The sequence below is a fragment of the Papio anubis genome, chromosome 12 (genome assembly GCF_008728515.1).
Source record: "Papio anubis isolate 15944 chromosome 12, Panubis1.0, whole genome shotgun sequence".
Classification (NCBI taxonomy): Eukaryota; Metazoa; Chordata; class Mammalia; order Primates; family Cercopithecidae; genus Papio; species Papio anubis.
In genome coordinates, this window is record NC_044987.1 from 102,171,490 (window position 1) to 102,194,733 (window position 23,244).

Below are 23,244 nucleotides of genomic sequence, written 5' to 3' on the forward strand. Positions count from 1 at the left end.
GGACAATTCCATGAAGGCGGCTCCTAGGGGAGCTTCTGGGAGTTCTACCCAGTGGAAGACACTCCTGGCCAGGAGTCCGGGGCCCTGTGGGAGGCCCTGGCTGAGTCACCACACCTCTCTGGACCATACCCACCTGTAAGGGAATGGAGAGGGCCAGGGCCTTGGCTTTCTTTCACTTAATCTCAGTTCAGGTGAGGACACCCTCTGGCTGCTCCCTCTAGCAGCCCGTTCGTTCAGTTCACGGCAGCCCAACTCTCTGCAGGGCCCCCAGGTGCCCAGGAAGGAAAGCTCCTCCTGCAGCCTTGCTCTAGGAGACCAGAACAGGGGAGCTGGGGCCTCCGTGTGCCAAAGCTTGGACGTGGAGGACCTCATCTTCCTTCCTTCCTTCCAGCCTGAGGTGCCTTTTTAAGAGTCCAGGGACAGCCTTCCTCACGCCTGAGCCAAGAGGAGGTGTCATTTAATGCAAGGCAGCCAGGGAGCCCGAAGGGAGTCAAGGACATTTATTTCACATTCACACAGCTGTACATTTTCTATAAATAATGTGGGGCTGAAATATTTACAGTCATCTCTTGCCCATGACCAGGCTGCCTCTCCCTCCTGGCACCCCATGCCTGGAGACACAGCCTGCAGACACAGATGTGCAAACCCAGCTTGGCCTTTCCTGACCACTCCCTGATGCTCAGGCAGAGCAGCCAGTGGTCCCTGGGACTCCACGAGCCTCGCCCACTCCGTCCTCTGATGCCGAAGGCGTGGCAGGCCACAGGGAATTCGCTGCTCCACTGCAGTGACGGAGGCTGTAGCAGGCAGCAGCCCACGCTTGCGGGCCCCGGGCAGTAGCTGCCAGCTTGGGAATGCAGAAGGAAGCAGGGAGGCTGCCACTCGCTCCGGCTGCCCCCCAATTCTTCCCTTCCTCTCTGTGCCCTTCCTCTGAGAGGGCAAGCCCCAGGGTTCCCTCATTCCTCACAGAGTGAAACTGCTCCAGGCGCCCAGTCGTGCCGGGTCAAAGAGAAGGGTGAGCCAGACTCTTGCAGTGGACAGTTATAACGCCAGGGACAAGGACAAGGAACCACAACACAAATGTCTCAAGGACACACAACAGTGGGTTCACACCAGCCCCACAGACACACACTCTTGAGCCCTGAGGGGAAGGCAGTTTGGTCTTCTGGGAGTGGAGAGGGGGAAGGTGGACACGCTCAAAGACACACTCAGAGGGACACATAACCAGTAACCAACTAAGCCACAGCAGGGGCTTGCAGAGGACACACGAGCATCGTCCACTCCTCAGTCACAGCAGCATCGTGCACTTGGGAACAGAAAGGGGCCAGGGGCGTGCCCTGGGCTGGGGCGGCTTCGTAGCCCCTCTCCATCAGCTAGAGACAGGCCGGGGTGGGGTTCTGAGATCTTCCTCACTGCTACGAACTGCAGCCACGTACGAGAAGAGACACAATACAGAGTAGCAGATTTCGTGGGCCTAGAGGGGAGAGAAAACCAAGCGGATCACGATACTGAGACTCCTGCATCTCCACGTGTGGAGGATCTGCCAATGGGCAACTCCTGCCCTAACACTGGGCATGGGCCTCTGGACTAAACGTGAGCTCCAAGCAAGGAAGCTGTCCCCGTGGGAGAGGGGATCCATGTGTGTGTGTCTGTCTCCCGGGGCTCAAGACCCGTTTCAGCTTGAGTTGAACCTCTGGCAACAAGACCAGGTCCCCACTCAACCCTGTGTGCTCAGAGGGCCCACCCCTCCTCTTGTCCGAAGGTCCCCAGGGAGCCCTGCACACTGTGGCCCATCAGGGTTGAGCAGCACACTCACCATTGGTGTCTTGTACTTGTGGCTCACCACTTCTTTAATTTCAGGAACTAAAACCGGACGGGCAAGAGACAAAACAGAAAGTTCAACACTAAGAGCAGTAGTGCCATGCTCCCCCAGGCGGCAGCGCCCGGCGTCAGGGTCCCCTTCCCCTCTGTGGCCTCTCACAGTGGCTGCAGCGCTTAGGCTATGACAGGGCAGAGGCCACCAGAGGCTCTGTCCAGACCCTGCCGGCTGGGAGGACATGGCCCCAGCCTCCTCAGCTAGGCCTCTGCCGTCCGCAGTGGCTTTTACTTGATGGCTGTGATTCTAGCCACTTCTTTGAAAGCCCTGGATGGGAGGGATGGACCTTTCACCAGCCTGGTCACGGCTACTGTCCAGGGCCCCTGAGGAGCTGCTGTGGGGAATTCCCAGGTTTTGGCTGGGAGGAGAGAGCTGTTTCTAGCTTGTGTCCAACTTTGCTGAGACACCCGTGAACTCATCTTGTCACCAGCCTGAAAATTGGGTCATGTTAAACACAGTTCCCTTTATTCCCAGCCCCCTACATAGAGGGTCTTGAGGCTGAAGAGGTAACATGATACTAAACCCACAGGACGTGGCAGTGTCCTTCCCTGAGCGGCAGGAGAAGCCCAGGCCTGCCTGTGTGAGGGAGAGCGTCTGAGGGCTCTGGAGCAACACACCCAGCAGAAGACAGGCGAGTACAGCACCCAGGGAGGGAGGTGACAGGGAGCATCAGGCAAAATACACACATGTCCACAGCCCGGAAGGCAAGAGAGCCCCCCGCTCCAGCCATGCAGGGGTTCTCCTTGGCCAGAGGAAGGAGTAGGCCCCCCAGGCTCAGCCATCATCATGGCCCCTTGAGACTGGGAGCGGAGGGGCCTGGCATCTCCCTGGGGGCCAGAAAAGGCAGGAGGAGAATTGGCTGTACCTTCCTCTGACCCTGGGAAGCAGAATTTGGGGAAACTCAGGGTCAGCAGGGAATAAACTCATCAAAGGTAGAGCAAGAAGCCCAGGCCATTCTCCTGAGTTGGAAGATTCCCCCAAGTATCTCTCTGACAGAAGAGAGAAGTGAGCACACGGGGAGGAAGGTCCAGTGAGCCAGTGAGAGGGGGGAGGCAAGGTGGGAAGAAAGAGGATGGGGGAGAAAGGAAGAGATGAGCTGGCAGTGTGAGGAGCTGGTTCGGTGGAAGGGAGCTACCCACCCAGGGCAGGGCCCAAGGCAGAGACCTGGGGAGAGGCAGCACGAGCCGAGGTCACTTTACCTGCTGGAGAACGAAGGTTTTCATAGCAGCGATGAGGGGCACAAAAGAATGAAGCACAAACACAGCAGGAACTCAAAGCCCCAGGGTGAGAACCCACTACACCACTCCCTAGCGCTGGCTCCCAGCTTCGGGCTACAGCTGCCCTGCTAGGCTCCTCTGTCCCTCAAGTGAGTCTACCTGCGATGCCCCGTGCCCTTTGTCTGGCACAGAGGCCAGGTGGAGACCAGAGTGGTGCCAGGGAGGCTGGGTGGAGGACTGGGCTGCTAGAGAGATTGCAGCAGGTGATACAGACATAGTGGAGCTTGGGGGTCACCAGTCTGCTCTATCCCAAACTTTCTGACCACTGGCTGGCCCAGCACGGGGAGGTGGTGCTACTTCGCTGAGCTGCTTCAGGACCACCTCTAAACTCGAAACCCACCTGAGGCCCCATTTGCTCTTCTGCGATCCATGATCTATCTTTCCCTTCCACTTCCCGGCTCTCATCTCAGGGGTCCCTTTTCTTCCTTGTCTCTCCTGCTCCTCCTGACCTCTCTACAGAGGTTCTTCTTCTCCCTGACCCTAGACCCTCCTCTGGAGCTCCGAGGTTTGAGTTACTGCCATGTGAGTCCAGACCTAAGAGCAAAATAGTGTAATTACCAAATTCCTCCAGGACAAAGACGCCTCGAACTGTATTGCACTTTTTAATGTGATTCAGCTCTATGAAAACCTGCAAGAGAGGGAGGGAGGGCGGGGTAAGGCCCACAGGCTCCACCCCTGCCCCACACAGCACACTCTCCCAGCTACAGCCCCACCCACACAAAGAAAGTCTATTTCCCAAAGAGAGGACAGAAGAATCCACACGCACACAACTCAAAAGCGCTAAGAAGCGAAGATAGCAGAAAGGGCATGTACCTTCCGCTCCTGGCCGGAGGAGAAAGCATGGGAGAGAAATGAAGGCGTTAGTTTCAATGGTCAAACCCAACCCGAAGGCCCCGCTGCTGGCCTGGGCTGCCCGCCCGTACCCTCTGCCCAGGGCAGTGCTTGTAAGACACCGTGCCCCAGGGATCCCCACTCAGCCCATCAGGTCTCTACCCTTCCATGCATCCTCCTCCGGCGCAGAGGGCTGGCACGGGCACAAAGCTCCCCTCAGACTGTCCTTGGGGTGGGAGGTGTTGGTATCCTCCTTGAAACAGGATCCAGGATCTCCCAAGAGGTATGTGGTGATAATAATATCCGCTACCACTTGCTGAGCACATACTTGGGGTTTACAAATACGATTTCTAATCCCTGCGCCTACATGACACAGTATATAGTATTACCCCCATTTTCTACATGAGGAAACTACGGATCAGAAAGTTTCTCTGCCCATGAACGTGGAAGCTGGGCTTCAAATCCAAGCACGTCCTGACACCAAAGCCTGTGCTTTTCCCATTCACCCCAGACTGCACAGCTCTACCAGGAGGTCTGCTGCCCCCTCCAGTCCAACTGACCACTGTGTGGCAGAAGAGGGGCAGGTTGCTATCTCATTATTAACTGTGAGGTGAGATTGAGAAGCTGCGCTTTCCTCCCCTTCTCTGCGCAATCTATCTTCTAGGGGCCAAGCCTTCAACCACAGACTGGCTTGGATGGCTGCCCAGAGGGGCTGTGCCAAGGGCAGGACGAGGAACAGGGCAGAGCACCTGGGCGTTGCTCAGCAAGATCTCATCTTCAGACAGGGAGGCCACAGCACTAAAATGTGGTCAGGAGCCTGCTCCTCAAGAAATACTGACACCTCTGTGGTCCAGAAAAGCACTTAGGTAGACCCCTCTCTGGGCTGGTCCTAAGGTCTCTGGGGTTGGCTACCGCCCTAAATTCTAGATTGAAAATACACTAAGGGGCTGCTGGCAGCCTGGGCAGCTGTTTCCCGTTAAACCAAAGCTGCCCAGCTACATTCCTGGAAGAGAGCTACAACGGCTAGCAGAGGGAGGGAGACAGCCACGTCAGTCAGGCATCCACCTCCCCTGAGGGTCTGCAGCCTGGCCAGGGGCTATGGGGCTTCACACATTCGGGTCTGGCTCAGAGCCTCAGGGAGAGCAACCCGGACATCAGGGAAAGAGGAGGGAAGGCACTTGTGTGAGGAGTCAGAGCTGTGAACGGACCTGGGATGATGCGCTGGCCTCAGAAAGGAATTAGCTTAAGGAATGTCCACTGAGAGAAAAAGGTAACACTGTGTTAAAAGACCAAGAGAGAAAAAAAAAAAAAAAAAGTCAGCTCCTATGGTGGAATTACAATGAGGGAAATATGTATCCAGAACTGCTTCCCAATCAAAAGAAGGGGAATGGGGCCTGTGGAGCAGGGGACAGAGTGGGAACACTCAGAGGAAGGAAAAGAACAGAAGAATTCGCAGAAGAAAAAGGCAAATAAACACACTCCAGAGAGGACAGATACAAGCTACTTACACACAGGCACGCACACACACGCACACGCAAGCTGCACGCACACCAGAAAGACACAAAGAGATCGGCCAGTCTAGACTCTCAAAGCAAAACCACCAAGCAGAAGCATACCCTGGGAATAGAGGAAGGCAGAGACACTGCAGGGGAAGGGCCAAGTGAGACGCTCCCACTCACACTGTGTGGAGTCCAACGGATGGGGCAGCGTGGCCACCCGGCCTCGCTTCTGCCCAGCCTCCCCCGCGGGCTCCCTGGTGCACCTTCACAGCGCCAGGTGGTCGCCAACGTCACTGTGCCCTCCCCTGGGATTTCTTTCCTGGGTCCAGCTGCTCCAGTTCTCCCTCTAGCTTGAGGGCCCTCTCTCATGCTTTGCTGGGGAAGTACTGGGGGCCTGGACACTGGTCCTTCTTACAGGGAGCCTTGTGCTACTGCTCGCACCTACCTGATTGTGCATAAACTTGAGGTTGATCCCTTCCAGGGTGACCTGCAGCAGGCCACCCTCACCAGTCTTCATGTCCTGCACAGGGAACTCGCCACCCAATTCAGGTCCTGTGGTGAGGGAGGGGCTATCAGCTCACTGGTGCGGTGGGGAATCCCACCCCTGACTTCCCTGCCAGGCCCCTGACACTCAGAAGGACTGGTGGAAACAGGGAAGACACTCTCAGGAAAAACTCTCCTCACCGGGTTTGATGCTTTGCTGTCGGGCAGCAGCGCGCTCCATGCTGTCCTTCACACAGTAGTACAGCTCCCGACACTGTGGCACAGGGGGAGAGCGGTCCCATCATGGGGGCTGTCCACGGTTCCCCACCCACTGCTCTGTAATGGCCACTGAAGGCTTGGGCTGACGCCAGGACCTCCGAGACAGCTTTAGGTACCCCACCCAACAGCTGGAGACAGAAGTGTGGCTCCAGACATGGGGTTTGGAATTTTAACTTCCCAAAGATAAACTCACTATTTGGTCTTCAATGCCTACCCTAGCCCCAACCCAAACACAGATCCTGGGTACCTTTTTAGTATAGAACTTGTTGAGCTGGGTCTCAGAGCCATTTCTACGCCACAAGCACAACACCTTGGTCTTGGGACAGTAGGTCATGTTGATAAGCTTCTCGTACCACCAGCGCTCATACACTGTTCCGATGTTACTACGCAACACCACACAGTCATCGCACACCTGGAGAAGTGCACAAAGCGGCTCAGTGGTTTCTGTCTCTGACAGCCTCTCCCTAGACTGCTTCCTACAGGGAAAGGGTGGGACAACTGGCCCTGCGGCATCCCCATGGTCAGGTTTTCTGCCTTATACTCATGGTGTCCCTAGTTGGAGACACAAAACAGAACTACTGACATGCTGCCTGCTACAAGGATTGGTGGAAGAGATGGAGTCATTAGAAGAACCTGTGTATAAGTGAGGAGGCACAAATCAATCAGTTATTTATTACCTCTTTTTTTTTTTTTTTTTTGAGACAGGGTCTCACTTTGTCCCCCAGGCTTGAGCGCACTGGTGCCATCTCAGCTCACTGTAGCCTTGACCTCCCAGGTTCCCCCAAAGTAGCAGGGACTACAGGTGCACACCATCACACTGGCTATAATTTTTTTTTTTTTGAGATAGAGTCCCACTCTGTTGCCTGGACTGGAGTGCAGTGGTGCAATCTTGACTCACTACAACCTCTGCCTCATGGGTTCAAACGATTCTCCTGCCTCAGCCTCCCGAGTAGCTGAGACTACAGGCACACACCACCATGCTTGGCTAATTTTTGTATTTTTATTTTTATTTATTTATTTTTTTTTTGAGACGGAGTCTCGCTCTGTCGCCCAGGCTGGAGTGCTGTGGCCGGGTCTCAGCTCACTGCAAGCTCCGCCTCCCGGGTTCACGCCATTCTCCTGCCTCAGCCCCCCGAGTAGCTGGGACTACAGGCGTCCGCCACATCGCCCGGCTAGTTTTTTGTATTTTTTAGTAGAGACGGGGTTTCACCGTGTTAGCCAGGATGGTCTCGATCTCCTGACCTCGTGATCCGCCCGTCTCGGCCTCCCAAAGTGCTGGGATTACAGGCTTGAGCCACCGCGCCCGGCCTTAATTTTTGTATTTTTAGTAGAAACAGGGTTTCATAATGTTGGCCAGGCTGGTCTTGAACTCCTGACCTCAAGTGATCCACCCGTCTCGGCCTCCCAAAGTGCTGGGATTACAGGTGTGAGCCACCGCACCAAGTCTAGTTATTTATTTTATTTATTTATTTATTTATTTATTTTTTGAGACGGAGTCTCGCTCTGTCACCCAGGCTGGAGTGCAGTGGCCGGATCTCAGCTCACTGCAAGCTCCACCTCCCGGGTTCACGCCATTCTCCTGCCTCAGCCTCTCTAGAAGCTGGGACTACAGGCACCCACCACCTCGCCCGGCTAGTTTTTTGTATTTTTTAGTAGAGACGGGGTTTCACCGTATTAGCCAGGATGGTCTCGATCTCCTGACCTCGTGATCCGCCCATCTCGGCCTCCCAAAATGCTGGGATTACAGGCTTGAGCCACCGTGCCCGGCCAGCCCAGTTATTTATTTACCTTTTATGTGCTCTACGGACTTAAAGTATTTGGAGGAGATCTCATGCCTCCTTCTTACGACCTCAGGAATCATCTTTGTTGACAAACACAAAGGCAGGAGATCATGACAGACTTAACCAAGGAGAAAAATGGAGCTGATGTACTTTCTAATCCTGGGTCTACCCTATATCTATAAAAAATTTTTTTTTTTTTTGATACGGAGTCTTGCTCTGTTGCCCAGGTTGGAGTGCAGTGGCGCAGTCTCAGCAGCCTCCTGGGTTCACGCCATTCTCCTGCCTCAGCCTCCGGAGCAGCTGGGACTACAGGCACCCACCACCGCGCCCGGCTAATTCTTTTATATTTTTAGTAGAGACGGGGTTTCACCGTGTTCACCAGGATGGTCTCGATCTCCTGACCTTGTGATCCGCCAGCCTCGGCCTCCCAAAGTGCTGGGATTACAGGCGTGAGCCACCGCGCCCGGCTCTATAAAAATATTTTAAAAAATTAATTACACAAGTGACACACGAACAGTGCCTACTGCATAAAAATGATACAATACAGGATGATATAAATTAAAAACTAAATATCTTTGACACCTTCTGTTCAACATTCTCTTTCAGGTGAAGTTATCCGTTCTTTTTTTTTTTTGAGATGGAGTCTTGCTCTGTCGCCCAGGCTGGAGTGCAGTGGCGTGATCTCAGCTCACTGCAAGCTCCGCCTCCCAAGTAGCTGGGACTACAGGCGCACGCCACCATGCCCGGCTAATTTTTTTTTTTTTTTTTTTTAAGTAGAGACAAGGTTTCACCGTGTTAGCAAGGATGGTCTCGATCTCCTGACCTCATGATCTGCCTACCTTGGCCTCCTAAAGTGCTGGGATTACAGGTGTGAGCCACTGTACCCGGCCAGTTACCTGTTCTTAAGGCTTCAAATGTTACAGGAGACATTATAGCACAGTGGTGAAGGGCACAGGTCTAAAGTCAGCCTGAGTTTAGATTCCAGCTCTGCCATTACTGAGCTGTGCCACCTGAGCAAGTTCATCTGTGTCCACAGTTCCTCACGGGTAAGACGGGGATAGTAACAGTAATAACTTCCTACAGTTACTATGAAGACTAAATGAGTTAATGTGCATAAAGTATGTAAGGTGCATACAAAGCCAGGCACACAGAAAGTACCCTAATTGTCTACTAGATATCAGAACTATGAAACTAATGATTATTACTACGTTGACGGTTCTTACCTCTTTCTCCATCTTAGACCTCTCTTCCTGAGCTCCTGAGCCTCTCAATGTCTGGATGCTTCACATGTAGCACCTCAAACTCATTGTGTCCAAATCTGAACTCAACATCTCCTCCTGGGCAGATCCTCCTTTTAAGTCTGCTATTTGAGGAAACGGCACCACCATCCACCCAGCTGCCCCAGCCTGAAATGAAGAAGTGATGCCCGACTCCTTCCTCTTCACTCTAACTACACTCCATCACTGAGTCCCATTGGTTCTAGCTCAAATATCCCTGACTGCTCTTCCACTCCCCAACCATTAACTCTTACTTTTTCTTCAAGTCTAAGCTCAAAGGTCAACTTCTCAAAGGAGTTGTCCACAGCTCCAAGGCCCTCTGCTATATATTCTCATAACTCCTGCCCCCTGAGCTTCTTTCATAATGCTCACCGTATTTTATAATACTCTATTTATTTGATTTCCCCGATAGCTAGTCAATGCTAAGGGCAATAGAAATCACGACGTCTGTCTTATTCACTGCTATAATCCCGACACCCAAAAAACTACCTAGCACACAATATGTGCTCCATAAATATTAGGTGAGTAAGGACTACACAAGACTATCAGGTTTAAGCTACTGTATAAGAGTTTACTGGAGTTCTAAAGCCTTTGGAGAATGAGTCAAAGTGGCAGAGTAGGAATGGGAAACCTGAGTTCTAGCCCCAGTCTGACTCTGTGGTTTTCTCCAGGGGGAAAATGGACCATACCACTCCACCTTTCATAATCCTTTAAGAACATCATGTAAAGGCGGGCAGAACACATTTAGGAGAACACATGATTTCTAAGCTAGAGCATTCTAGGCTAGAGAAATGCTCGTAATATACTGTTAAGAGTCGCCTAAGTGGCTGTTGAAGGTGTAAACTGGTATAGTCTTTGGGATGGCAATTTGGCAAAATCTAATGAAATTTTAAATGTAATAAGCTTGACTTGAAAATTTCATGTCTAGGACAATATCCTATAGAAATTCTCATGTGAGGGTGCCAAAATATATGCTCAAGGATATTCAATGAGCAATTTTTATTTTTTATTTATTTATTTTTGAGACAGGGTCTTGCTCTGTCACCCAGGCTGGACTGAAGTGATGCAATCAGAGCTTACTGAAGCCTTGACCTACCAGGCTCAAGGATCCTCCCAGCTTAACCTCCCCAGTAGCTGGGACCACGGGCATGTACCAGCATGCCTAGCTTACTTAAAATTTTTTTTTGTGGAGACAGGGTTTCCCTATGTTGCCCAGGCTGGTCTTGACCTCCTGGGCTCAAGCGAACCTCCCACCTCAGCATCCCCAGTAGCTGGGACCACAGGCATACACCACCACATGTAAGACTAATTTTTAATTTTTTTGTAGAGACAGGGTCTCTCTCTGTTGCCCATGCTGGTCTTAAACTCTGGGCTCAAGCAATCCTCCTGCCTTGGCCTCCCAAAATACTGGGATCACAGGCGTGAGCCACCATGCTTGGCCCAATGAGCTTTTTTTTTTTTTTTTTTTTTTTTGCGACAGAGTCTCGCTCTGTTGCACAGGCTGGAGTGCAGTGGCCGGATCTCAGCTCACTGCAAGCTCCGCCTCCCGGGTTTACGCCATTCTCCTGCCTCAGCCTCCCGAGTGGCTGGGACTACAGGCGCCCGCCACCTCGCCCGGCTAGTTTTTTGTATTTTTTTAGTAGAGATGGGGTTTCACCGTGTTAGCCAGGATGGTCTCGATCTCCTGACCTCGTGATCTGCGCGTCTCGGCCTCCCAAAGTGCTGGGATTACAGGCTTGAGCCACCGCACCCGGCCTGAGCAATATTTAAAAAAAAAAAAACAGTGGGAGGCACTAGTTAAACCAATTATGGTACACCATATAATATCTAATGGCTAAGCATCCATTAAACTAAAAAAAAAAAAAAAAAAGAGAGAGACATGGAAAGGTATATCATTAAGTGAAAAAAGCAAATTATTTAACAATATCTGTAATTTGTTTGTTGTTTTCTTTTTGAGATGGAGTCTCGCTTTGTCACCCAGGCTGGGGCAGTGGCATGATCTCGGCTCACTGCAACCTCACCCTCTGGGTTCAAGCGATTCTCCTACCTCAGCCTCCCAAGTAGCCGGGATTACAGGCGCCTGCCACCACACCCGCCTAATTTTTTTATTTTTAGGAGAGACAGGGTGTCACCATGTTGGCAAGGTTAGTCTGGAACTCCTGACCTCAGGTGATCTGCTTGCCTTAGCCTCCCAAAGTGCTGGGATTATAGGCTCATGTGAGCCACCGCGCCCAGCTCAACATTTGTAATTTGATACCACTTCCACAAGTGCCAAAATAAAATTCCATATAAATAAATTATATTTACACAAATATGCATTTTCAATAATCTGAAAGGAGTCACACAAAACTCTTTTAATAGTGGTTACCTCTGGGACAAAGGATTGAGAGGGAGTAAAACTTTTAATTATTATTATTATTATTTTTTAAGACGGAGTCTTGCTCTGTCGCCCAGGCTGGAGTGCAGTGGCCGGATCTCAGCTCACTGCAAGCTCTGCCTCCCGGGTTTACGCCATTCTCCTGCCTCAGCCTCCCGAGTAGCTGGGACTATAGGCGCCCGCCACTTCGCCCGGCTAGGTTTTTTTTTTGTATTTTTTAGTAGAGACGGGGTTTCACCGTATTAGCCAGGATGGTCTCGATCTCCTGACCTCGTGATCCGCCCGTCTTGGCCTCCCAAAGTGCTGGGATTAGAGGCTTGAGCCACCGTGCCTGGCCTTTAATTATTTTTAAACTTTTGCATGGTTTGAAACATTTATAGCATATACTGTTTTACTTTTGTAACTAAAAAAAGGGCAATAAAAACAATTTTTAAAAATCTTTGGTGGCCGGGCGCAGTGGCTCACACCTGTAATCCCAGCACTTTGGGAGGCCGAGGCGGGCAGATCACGAGGTCAGGAAATTGAGACCATCCTGGCTAACACGGTGAAACCCTGTCTCTACTAAAAACACAAAAAATTAGCCGGGCAAGGTGTTGGGTGCCTGTAGTCCCAGCTACTCGGGAGGCTGAAGCAGGAGAATGGTGTGAACCTGGGAGGCGAAGCTTGCAGTGAGCTGAGATCACACCACTGCACTCCAGCCTGGGCAACACAGCAAGACTCTCAAAAAAAAAAAAAAAAAAAAATCTTTGGTCGGGTACGGAGGTTCACACCCGTAATCCCAGCATTTTGGGAGGCCGAGGCAGACAGATCACTTAAGACCAGGAGTTCAAGACCAGCCTGGCCAACATGGCAAAACCTCATCTCTGCTAAAAATACCAAAAATTTGCCGAGCGTGGTGATGCATGCCCGTAGTCCCGGCTACTTGGGAGGCTGAGGTAGAATCGCTTGAACTCAGTGGGTGGATGTTGCAGTGAGCCAAGATTGCGCCACTGCACTCCAGCCAGGGTGACAGGGCAAGACTCCATCTCCAAAAAAAAAAAAAAAAAACATCTTCCTTGGCCAGGCACGGCAGCTCACACCTGTAATCCCAGCACTTTGGGAGGCTGAGGTGGGCGGATCACTTGAGGTCAGGAGTTTGAGACCAGCTTGGCCAACATGGTGAAACCCCATCTCTACTAAAAATACAAAAATTAGCCGGACATGATGACATGTGCCTGTAGTCCCAGCTACTCAGGAGGCTGACGCAGGAGAATCGCTTGAACCTGGGAAGCAGAGGTTGCAGTGAACCAAGATTGCGTCACTGCACTTCAGCCTAGGCAACAGAGTGAGACTCTGTCTCAAAAAAAAAAAAAAAAAAGAAAAAAATTCCCAAATTGCTGTCCAATTGATCATGCAGAAAGCAGGCTATGCTCTGAGAAAGGCTAAATCAAATAGCCTCACAGTAGCCAGGTGATGTCACAGTGACCATGGTGCACTCTTCCCTGGCATGGCACCACTTCAAGGAAGTGGCATCTATTTGGGCAATGCGTCCAGTCCCACACTCCAGAGACTTAGCATGAGGCTCCCTCTGTACAGTGGTGAGAGTAAGAGTAGTCCAAGGAAACTGCTGGAGAGATTTTTTTTGTTAAAGGAAAAGAAAAGGGCAAGAGTCATGCGGCACTTCTACTGTGGTGCAGGCGTCTTGAGTCAGCCCTCAGCTCCGACGGGCAACAAGGCAAATTCTAACACTTTAAAGGGTGACATGAAAATGACTCTTTCTTGGCTACACTGACGTGTATGTTTCTGCTTCAGGGTAAGCCCCTCTGTTTGGTAAACTACCTGTTCAAAAAACTGTGACTGTGGAAATCAAATTCAGCTAAATCACAGGGGAACAGATAACATAAGCAAAATTTCACTACTTTATATTTAGGAGTTGTACTTGGTCCTTAAAATTACTTAGAGGTCTGTTTCAGAATTAAAAACACAGAAATGAAGGAAACATGGTCAATTTCCTTTATAATCCTAGAGAGTAAGGCTTTTTCTAACTATGTCTCAAAATCCAGAAGCCGTAAAAGAAACTATTGATTAATTTAATTATATAAAAGTAGCCAGGCGTGATGGCTCACACCTGTAATCCCAGCACTTTGAGAGGCTAAGGTGGGTGGATCACTTGAGGTTAGGAGTGCGAGACCACCCTGGCCAACATGGTAAAACCCCATCTCCACTAAAAATATAAGAATTAGCCGGGTGTGGTGGCAGGCACCTGTAATCCCAGCTACTTGGGATACTGGGGCAGGAGAATTGCTTGAACCTGGGAGGCAGAGGTTGCAGTGAGCCGAGATCGTGCCGCTGCATCCAGCCTGGGCGACAGAGACAGACTCTGTCTCAAAAAAAAAAAAAAAAAATTATATACAAGTAAAAAATTTATGGGTGTCAAAAAATATCATAGGCAAAATCAGAAAAGACAAATGAGGAACTTTCTGGTGGGCAGATCAGACTGCCCACATCTGAGCCCATTGATCAGTAGGACAGGGATGACCATAAGAGGCAACAGGAAGCATATAGCACCACTCATTAAGTGTTCTTCCCAGAAGAGTGAATCTGAAAGTGATCAAACCTCTAAACTGAACTACCAGTCTATGAGAAATATGTGACAGAGAAACACGCTAACAGAAAGGAGACACAATCAGCAAAAAATCTAGAATGTAGGAGACTCCACAGGGCAAATGATCCAATTTCTTCAACAAAATAAATTGCAAAGGGGGTATTACATGTTATGAGACACTTAAGAATTCCATCAACCAAAATTACAAATACATTGTCCCTCTGACCCAGCAATCTCATTTCTGGGAATCCTTAGACACACTTGCACATGTATAAAATGAAGCAGGCACAGCATCATTCACAGTATCACTAACAGCAAATTTGGAAGCAACCCAAGGATCCATATGTAGTGACTGGTTAAATAAATTAAGGCACAGTCACACAGTGGAATACACGTAGCCATAAAACGAGTGGGAAAGCTTTCTCGGTACTGATACAGAAGTGGACCAGGACAATATTAAATGAAAAAACCCAAGGAATAAAGCAATTGATAAGATGCGCTATCTTTCTGAAAGAAAGGACAAAAATAGGTCAGGTGGCGTGGCTTATGCCTATAATCCCAGCACTTTGTGAGGCCAAGGTGGGCGGATCACTTGAGGTCAGGAGTTCAAGACCAGCCTGGCCAATATGGTGAAACCCCGTCTCTACTAAAAATAGAAAAATTAGCTGGGCATGGTGGTGGGTGCCTGTAATCCCAGCTACTTGGGCGGCTGAGACAGGAGAATTGCTTGAACCCAGGAGGCGGAGGGTGCAGTGAGGTGAGTTTGGACCACTTTTTGCCTGAGCAAAAGAGCGAGACTCCGTCTCAAAGAGAGAAAAAAAAGAAGGGAGAAAAATAAGAATTTGTGTTCATCGAGACTCCATCTCAAAGAGAAAAAAAAAAGAAAAATAAGAATTTGTGTTCATATTTTATTGTTTGCATAAAAATCCACTGGAAGGCCCGGGGCACTGGCTCATGCCTACAATCCCAGTACTTTGGGAGGCCGAGGCGGGTGCATCACTGAGGTCAGGAGTTCGAGACCAGCCTGACCAACATGGCGAAAACCCATCCCTAAAAAAAAGTACAAAAAATTAGTCGGGCATGGTGGCAGGCGCCTGTCATCCCAGCTACTTGGGAGCCTGAGGCAGGAGAATTGCTTGAATCCAGGAGGTGGAGGTTGCAGTGAGCCGAGATCACGCCATTGCACTCCAGCCTGGGCATCAGAGCAAGACTCTGTCTCAAAAAGAAAAAAAAAAATCCACTGGAATTTACAAAGGAAACTAATAAAAGTGGTTGTCTATAGGATGAAGGGGTGAGGGGAGTGGAAAATTCAGTGGAAGGGGACAAGAATGAGTGTAAGACTTCCCAATGTGTACTATTTTCTGTTATTCTGATTTATGAACAATGTGACTATATCATCTACATACAGATAGATATCTTTATATGTGTGTGTGTGTGTGTGTGTGTGTGTGTGTATAAAATAAATAGGGCTGGGCGCGGTGGCTCACACCTGTAATCCCAGTACTTTGGGGGGTCAAGGCAGGTGGATCACTTGAGGTCAGGAGTTCAAGACCAGCCTGGCCAACCAACATGATGAAACCCCGTCTCTACCAAAATACAAAAAATTGACCAGGCATGGTGGTGCATGCCTGTAATCCTAGCTACTCAGGAAGCGGAGGCAGGACAATTGCTTGAACCTGGGAGGCGGAGGCTATAGTGAGCCAAGATCACGCCACTGCACTCCAGCCTGGGTGACAGAGCAATACTCTGTCTCAAAAAAAAAAAAAAAAAAAATGAGTATCATCTACTATAACTATATAGAATTTAATTATCTGAATAACAATCTGATAATCTGGTTGGGTGCGGTGGCTCACGCCTGTAACCCCAGCACTTTGGAAGACCAAGGTGGGTGGATTACTTGAGGTCAGAAGTTTGAGACCAGCCTGGCCAACATGATCAAATCCCATGTCTACTAAAAATAGAAAAATCAGCCGGGCATGGTGGCTGGCGCCTGTAATCCCAGCTACTTGCGAGGCTCTGGCAGGAGAACTTCTTGAACCCGGGAGGCGGAGGTTGCAGTGAGCTGAGATCAAGCCACTGCACTTCAGCCTGGGTGACAGAGCGAGACCCTATCTCAAAAAAACACACACAAAAAAACCAGAAAATCCCAATCTGATAATTTAATGATAAATGGATCATGAAGATGAATGAGAGAAACGAGAAAAATATTCTGGCATCAGTTCTAGGAGTTCCCTGTGACTCTCCAATAGCCCTTTGGGCCCCCAGCGTGAACCAGCACCTACCTCCATGAAAAAGATATCTCCATTTGTATCTGTCCCTGCATGTACCACAAATGTCTGCTTCTTCATATGCCGGCTGCCACTGGACCAGATAGAGAGATCGCGTCCATTCTGATGAAAGAGAGATTTTTTTGAGACAGTCATACATCCCTCTCAAGAGGGCTCTGGGCCAAGAATTCCCCACCCAGCAATCAAATTCGTATCAGCTTCCTCAGCACAGTCTCATCTGCTGGCCACTGGTCACCCAGGAAGTGGTTTCAGATGTTTTGGTCTCAGAAGCCCCATATCTCTTAAAATTTATTGAAGATTCCAAAGAGCTTTTGTTTATGTGAGTTATAGATATTTACATACTAGAAATTTAAACAGAAATTTCTCAAATAATTATAAAAACAATTAATAATTCATTAATAACCCATTACATAGTAATATAAACATTTTTAAGAACTATATTTTCTATAAAAAAAGGCACCATTTCACATTTTTGCAAATCTCTTTAATGTTTGACTTAACAGCAAATAGCTGCATTCTCCTATCTGCTTCTGCATTGAGTCTGCTGCAGTATGTTGCTTTGGTTGAGGTACATGAAAAAAACGACCTAACAGTTACGTATTTGGAAAATGGAAGAGGATTTTCATAGCCTTTTCAGATAAATAGACGTATTCTTTTTTTAACACTATACCAGAACTTGAGAAGTAGCAGCTTCTTTTTTTTTAGAGACAAGGTTTCGCTCTGTCACCCAGGCTGGAGTTCAGTGGCATGACCATAGCCCATTACAGCTTTGAACTCCTGGGCATAAGTGACACTCCTGCCTCAGCCTCCCAAGTACCTGGGATTACAGGCATAAATCACAACACCCAGCAACAGCAGCTTTTGAAAGTCAGCTGCAGTGTGGAATCTGATAGCCCATCAATGAACGCTTTACACTATTACATTAAAATCCATTTAGGCCAGACATGGGGGCTCATTCCTATAATCCCAACACTTTAGGAGGCCAAGTCGGGAGTACTGTTTGAGCCCAGGCAGGAGTTGGGAGACCAGCCTGGGCAACAGTGAGCTCCTATTCTCCATACATCTTTTTTTTTTTTGAAACAGGGTTTCATTCTGTCACCCAGGCTGGAGTGCAGTGGTGCGATCGTGAATCATGGCAGCCTCAACCTCCTGAGCTCAAGTGACCTCAGCTTCCCAAGTAGCTAGGACTACAGGTGCATGCCACCGTGCCTGGCTGATTTTTTTATTTTTTGTAGAAATGGGGTCTCCCTTGGCTGGGAGTGGTGGCTCACACCTGTAATCCCAGCACTTTGGGAGGCCGAGGTGGGTGGATCACAAGGTCAGGAGTTAGAGACCAGCCTAACCAACATGGTGAAACCCCGTCTCTACTAAAAATATAAAAATTAGCTGGGCGTGGTGGCGGGGGCCTGTAGTCCCAGCTACTAGGGAGGCTGAGACAGGAGAATGACATGAACCTGGGAGGCAGAGCTTGCAGTGAGCTGAGATGGCACCACTGCACTCCAGCCTGGGCGACAGAGCGAGACTTCGTCTCAAAAAAAAAAAAAAAAAGTATAATCAATCAATTTAATAAAAGTAACAGTTTTCACTGCTTCTTCAAGGACATTTATAAGCACAACTAGCATTTTTAAAAAACTAAGAGTGTAAGCCAGGTGCAGTGACTCACGCCCGTAATCCCAGAACTTTGGGAGGCTGAGGCAGGCAGATCATTTGAGGTCAGGAGTTCGAGATCAGCCTGGCGAATGCCCGTCTCTACTAAAAATACAAAAATTAGCCAGGCATGGTAGTGCATGCCTGTAACCTCAGCTACTCAGGAGGCTGAAGCAGGAAGACTGCTTGAACCCACAAGGCAGAGACTGCAGTGAGCCAAAGTTGCACCATTGCACTCCAGCCTGGGCAACAAGAGAGTGAAACTCTGTCTCTCCCTCTCTCTCTCTCGCGCGCGCTCTCTCTCTCTCTCTATATATATAAATAAATCAGCTGGGTGTGGGGGCACACGCCTGTAATCCCAGCTACTCGGGAGGCTGAGGCATGAGAATCGCTTGAACCTAGGAGGTGGAGATTGCAGTGAGCCAAGATTGCGCTACTGCACTCCAGCCTGGGCGACAAAGTGAGAGTCTGTCTCAAAAAACAAACAAAACAAAAATAAAAAACTGACAGTGTATCGAGGCAAGGAATACAATGGCTGCTGGCATAGTTTGGGGCCATTGTCTTCACTTGGGTTAAAGTGCCAGCAGTTGTACCCACCACTGCTTTGGTACCATCAGTGCAAACGTAACCCTATGAAAATGGCAAATAACATTTTAGAATAATTTGAAATAGTTTTCACCTTCTGAATCCTCAGCAGTCCAGACCACACATCAAAACTGATGCACTATGATAGTTTTATACAGAGAATCCCATCACAGAACACAGGGACTAATGCCTCATTTAGAGTCAAAGACAACTGCTCCATTTGCAAAATCAGGGGTGAACTGGACTGGAAGTGACACAAACCAAGAAACGACCCATGGGAAGCCTAAGGGGTAGCCAGATGTGCTTACCAGGTTCGCCAGCTGATCAAGCACCTCATTGATTTGCTGGCTGTACACAAGCCCAATGTGCGACTTTCCCATTAGGCGCCTCACCTTCTTGCGGATGTCATTCTTATTTACCTGAAAAGCCAAAACAGGACTCTTAACAAGGGATCTGCTCTCCTCTCGACTGAGGTAGAGAGAAGAGAATGTACAAGTGGGTTTCCCACCATCTGAGAGAAGTGAAATTCTGAAAGACCACATCACTGAACAAGGGAGAAAACTTTCAACTGTGTATTCTGCCACCATGAGGGGAAGAAAAGTCCTGGCTCTGTCTCTAGTTAGCTTCTGCAGAAAAGTGGCTCTTAGAGCAGTTCTGGTTCCAGAGGACACTTTCTCCCTATCCCCACTCAATACCACAACATTCACCCCTACAAGGGCTCTGAAAACCCCCAAGGCTCTTCATAGTGTAATTCAGAAATGACTTAGAGTGGCAACACCAGACTGGGTTGTAGCTAAGACATCTCTGAAGGTTAGGGATCATCATCCTTTCCCAGCCAGAGTCAACCAGTACCCTCCAAATTCCAGAGTACAGTGAAACTTACACCAGGAAATGAAGCAAACCAAGAGGGGCTGGGGGCATTCTCTGCATTTGATCAACTGATCCCTTCACACTTAGGGAGGTTGGGGAGAACAAAAGGAGGAGAAACCCAGTGGCTCCTTCTCCAAACAATTCTCTTCTACCCATCAACTCCACACTTATGTTTCCCTTTGAGAGCAGAACTCTTCTACTTGGTAACATATGTCTTCCACAGCCACAAAACCAAGTACAACATACCAAGTTCTGTCTACTATTACTTTGTTAATGGCTGGCTCTTCTTATAACTATGGAAAATTCTGTAAGATATAGGGCTGTCCTGAAAAACAAAATCTGAGCATCGTTTCTTTTTTTTTTGAGATGGATTTTCACTCCTGTTGCCTAGGCTGGAATACAATGGTGCGATCTCAGCTCACTGCAACCTTCTTCTCTAGAGTTCAAGCGATTCTCCTGTCTCAGCCTTCCAAGTAGCTGGGATCAGAGGCGTGAGCCACCATGCCCAGCTAACTTTTGTATTTTTAGTAGAGACAGGATTTCACCATATTGGTCAGGCTAGTCTAGAACTCCTGACCTCAGGTGATCCATCTGCCTTGGCCTCCCAAAGTGCTGGGATTACAGGCGTGAGCCACCACTCCTGGTCCTGAGCATCCTTTCTAAGTTTTAAAAATCCACTACTGTAAAAAAGAAAAATTAATTCATTGTATTTTGTGGGAAGCTCTACTGGCATCCTGAAACTACTCAGTAAAGGGAGACCATATAAATCTCAAAATAAACAAATAATGGCTGGGCATGGTAGCTCCTGCCTGTAATCCCAGCACTTTGGGAGGCTGAGGCAAGAGGATCACTTGAGGTCAGGAGTACGAGACCGGCCTGGCCAACATGGTGAAACCCCATCTCTACTAAAAATAGAAAAATTAGCTGGGCGTGGTGGCAGACGTCTGTAATCCCAGCTACTCAGGAGGCCGAGGCAGGAGAATTGCTTGAACCCGGGAGGCAGAGGATGCAGTGAGCCAACACCGTGCCACTGTACTCCAGCCTGGGTGACAGAGTGAGACTCTGTCTCAAAAAAAATAAAAATAGAAATAAATAAATAAATAAATAGTATGGAATCATCAGTTCTTGGCCAGGTGCAGTGGCTCATGCCTGTAGTCCCAGCACTTTGGGAGGCCAAGGCGGGTGGATCACCTGAGGTCAGGAGTTGGAGACCAGCCTGGCCAATATGGTGAAACCCTACCTCTACTAAAAATACAAAAACTAGCTGGGTATGGTGGTCTGCACCTATAATCCCAGCTACTGGGGAGGGTGAGGCACAAGAATCACTTGAACTGGGGAGGTGGAGGTTGCAGTGAGCTGAGATTGCGCCACTGCACTCCTACCTGGGCAACAGAGCAAGACTCTGTCTCAAAAAAAAAAAAAAGAGAATCATCAGTTATTTCTACAACACTCCTTAGTAAAACAGGCTGGCAGCTTCAGAGAAACAGAACATTGCTAAGCTGGCAGAGAGGCCTCAGACTTTCAATCAAGAAGACAGCCCTAAGTAAGATACCTTGATAGCTTCCCAGCTGCCCCGAAATTCAGGTGACAGGAACAAGCCTTGCCCTTCTAGCATCAGTGGAGCTGGACACAGCAAAAATGACATTACCTTCATCAGCAGCATGTAGGAGATGAGGTTGTGCAAAAGGGTGGCCAGCAAGCGATCTTCATCATCTTCCAGGCGCTTCCGGTCATGTTCTCCCAGGGACAGGTACCTAAGCAGAAGACAAAGCACAAGTCAGCCCTCAAGTGGGAGACCACGGAACTAACCAGGAGGAGGCTGAGTCTGCATATTCCCAATGGTTTCCTAAGCCCCATACCTGTCGATCATTTCCTGGGGACCCTGGTCCATACCCATGCCTTCTCTCTCCAACATCACAGCATCTAAGAAGGCATCTTCCCAGAATTGCATTTGGTCCCATAAAGTAGAACGCTCTTTGCCTGCATAGAATAAAGGTTTCTTAGGGGGCCTATTTAACATTTAAGAATATAGCTGCCAAACAAAAATAAAGAGTAAAATCCAGATAAAAGGGAATAATTACAAATTCCAGGGCAAAGCAAACACAATCTCTCTACCCCAGATCTAACATGCCTGCCACCAGCCCCAGATGCCTTCAAGTAAGGCCCAGTCCCTCCCAAGGAGGAGGGATGAACACAGCACACAAATAAATGTGGTTACTTATAGAAAAGGTCTCCATAGCTGCATCCTCTAACTGGTCCCACATGGATCCTTTGTCCCTTCCTGCCAATTTGAGAGCAGGAAGGACCATGGTAGCAAGAAAGGAAAGAAAGGAAGACAGAAAGGCAGAGGCTGTTGATTAACACCAAAACCCAATCTTGTCCAGTTTTCACCCACTGCTTGTTCTGGACACAGTAAGTCGCTTGCTTCAGGTATAAAACTGCTATCTAATGTCAGCATTGAGATCAGCAGAAAGCCAACCAGCTACTTGTTCAGTGTGACCCTCTCCCCTGGCTGAGCCAGCTTTCTCCAGTGCAAAGGGCCTTCCCAGTGTGTTTCTCACCTAGGAGTCCCTCATAGAGATAGACTCGCTGGCTCACATCTTCAGAAGTGCGAATGGGGCTGCCTGCCAGCTTCTCCTTTACGCTTGGCTTCAAGCTATGGGCTTTACCCTAGAGAGAAGAGATGATAGGTCAGTGGCCAAGGTAGCAATGAACAGGGGCAAAGGAAACCAAGCATTTCACTAAGAGGCTGTCACACCAGTCACCATCCATTAACAACATAAACTCCAGTACCCATGCTTCTGCAAGTCCACTTACGCTGCTTTCTGTTACTGCCTCCTAAACTATACAATAAAGTTTTCGTTTTTGACTTATCTTTACTCCTTAGTCTCTGTAAGATTATTTTCTCTTTAAAGCAACAACAATAACAATCAGATTAATTCTCTGTGTAGTTACGTAACACAGCAGAAAGAACCCAGGGTTTACCATCAGACTGACTAAGGCTCAGATCCCTGCCTCTTATTAGCTTATGTGACCTTAGGTACAAAAATCAGCTTCTCTGAGCCTCATTTTCCTAATCTGTCAAAGGAAGGTTATAATACCTACCTCATAGGACTACTTTACAAGAATTAAATTTGAAGATACATATAAAGCACCTAACAGTGCCTAGCACATGGCTAGTAATTGAGAAATGTTCATTTCTTCTTTCCTATCTTTTACTGTCCCTAAGAAATATCACTAACTTCATCTGCTACTGCTGAGTAGATTTTCTATTCATTAAAAGATTTTCAGCCGGGTGCAATGGCTCACGCCTGTAATCCCAACACTTTGGGAGGCCGAGGTGGCTGGATCACCACGTCAGGAGATCCAGAGTTCCTGGCTAACATGGTAAAATCCCATACCTATTAAAAACACAAAAATGGGAGGCCGAGATGGGCGGATCATGTGGTCAGGAGATCGAGACCATCCTGGCTAACACGGTGAAACCCCGTCTCTACTAAAAAAAATACAAAAAACTAGCCGGGCGAGGTGGCGGGCGCCTGTAGTCCCAGCTACTTGGGAGGCTGAGGCAGGAGAATGGCGTGAACCCGGGA

At 48.8% G+C, this 23,244-nt stretch overlaps 1 protein-coding gene across 3 annotated transcripts; it reads right to left on the reverse strand.

Moving 5' to 3' along the window:
• Positions 1–485: 485 nt before the first annotated feature.
• On the reverse strand, positions 486–22,984 carry LOC116269764 (MAP kinase-activating death domain protein-like). Of its 3 annotated transcripts, XM_031653453.1 has the most exons (13): positions 22,213–22,984; positions 21,870–21,932; positions 21,511–21,631; positions 21,300–21,405; positions 19,090–19,200; positions 16,544–16,651; positions 6,490–6,654; positions 6,165–6,237; positions 5,926–6,032; positions 3,964–3,972; positions 3,709–3,778; positions 1,814–1,860; positions 486–1,471 (listed from the first exon to the last, which is right to left on the reverse strand). In XM_031653453.1, exons 2-13 carry the CDS (start codon positions 21,913–21,915, stop codon positions 1,367–1,369), a joined length of 1,068 nt encoding a protein of 355 aa, XP_031509313.1. In that variant the 5' UTR covers positions 21,916–21,932; positions 22,213–22,984; the 3' UTR covers positions 486–1,366. The 3 variants fall into 3 exon arrangements, with proteins under 3 accessions (XP_031509313.1, XP_031509314.1, XP_031509315.1); XM_031653454.1 differs by lacking the exon at positions 21,870–21,932 and having other exon boundaries at positions 22,213–22,981; XM_031653455.1 differs by lacking the exons at positions 3,964–3,972; positions 21,870–21,932 and having other exon boundaries at positions 22,213–22,979.
• Between the last annotated feature and the right edge of the window lie 260 nt (positions 22,985–23,244).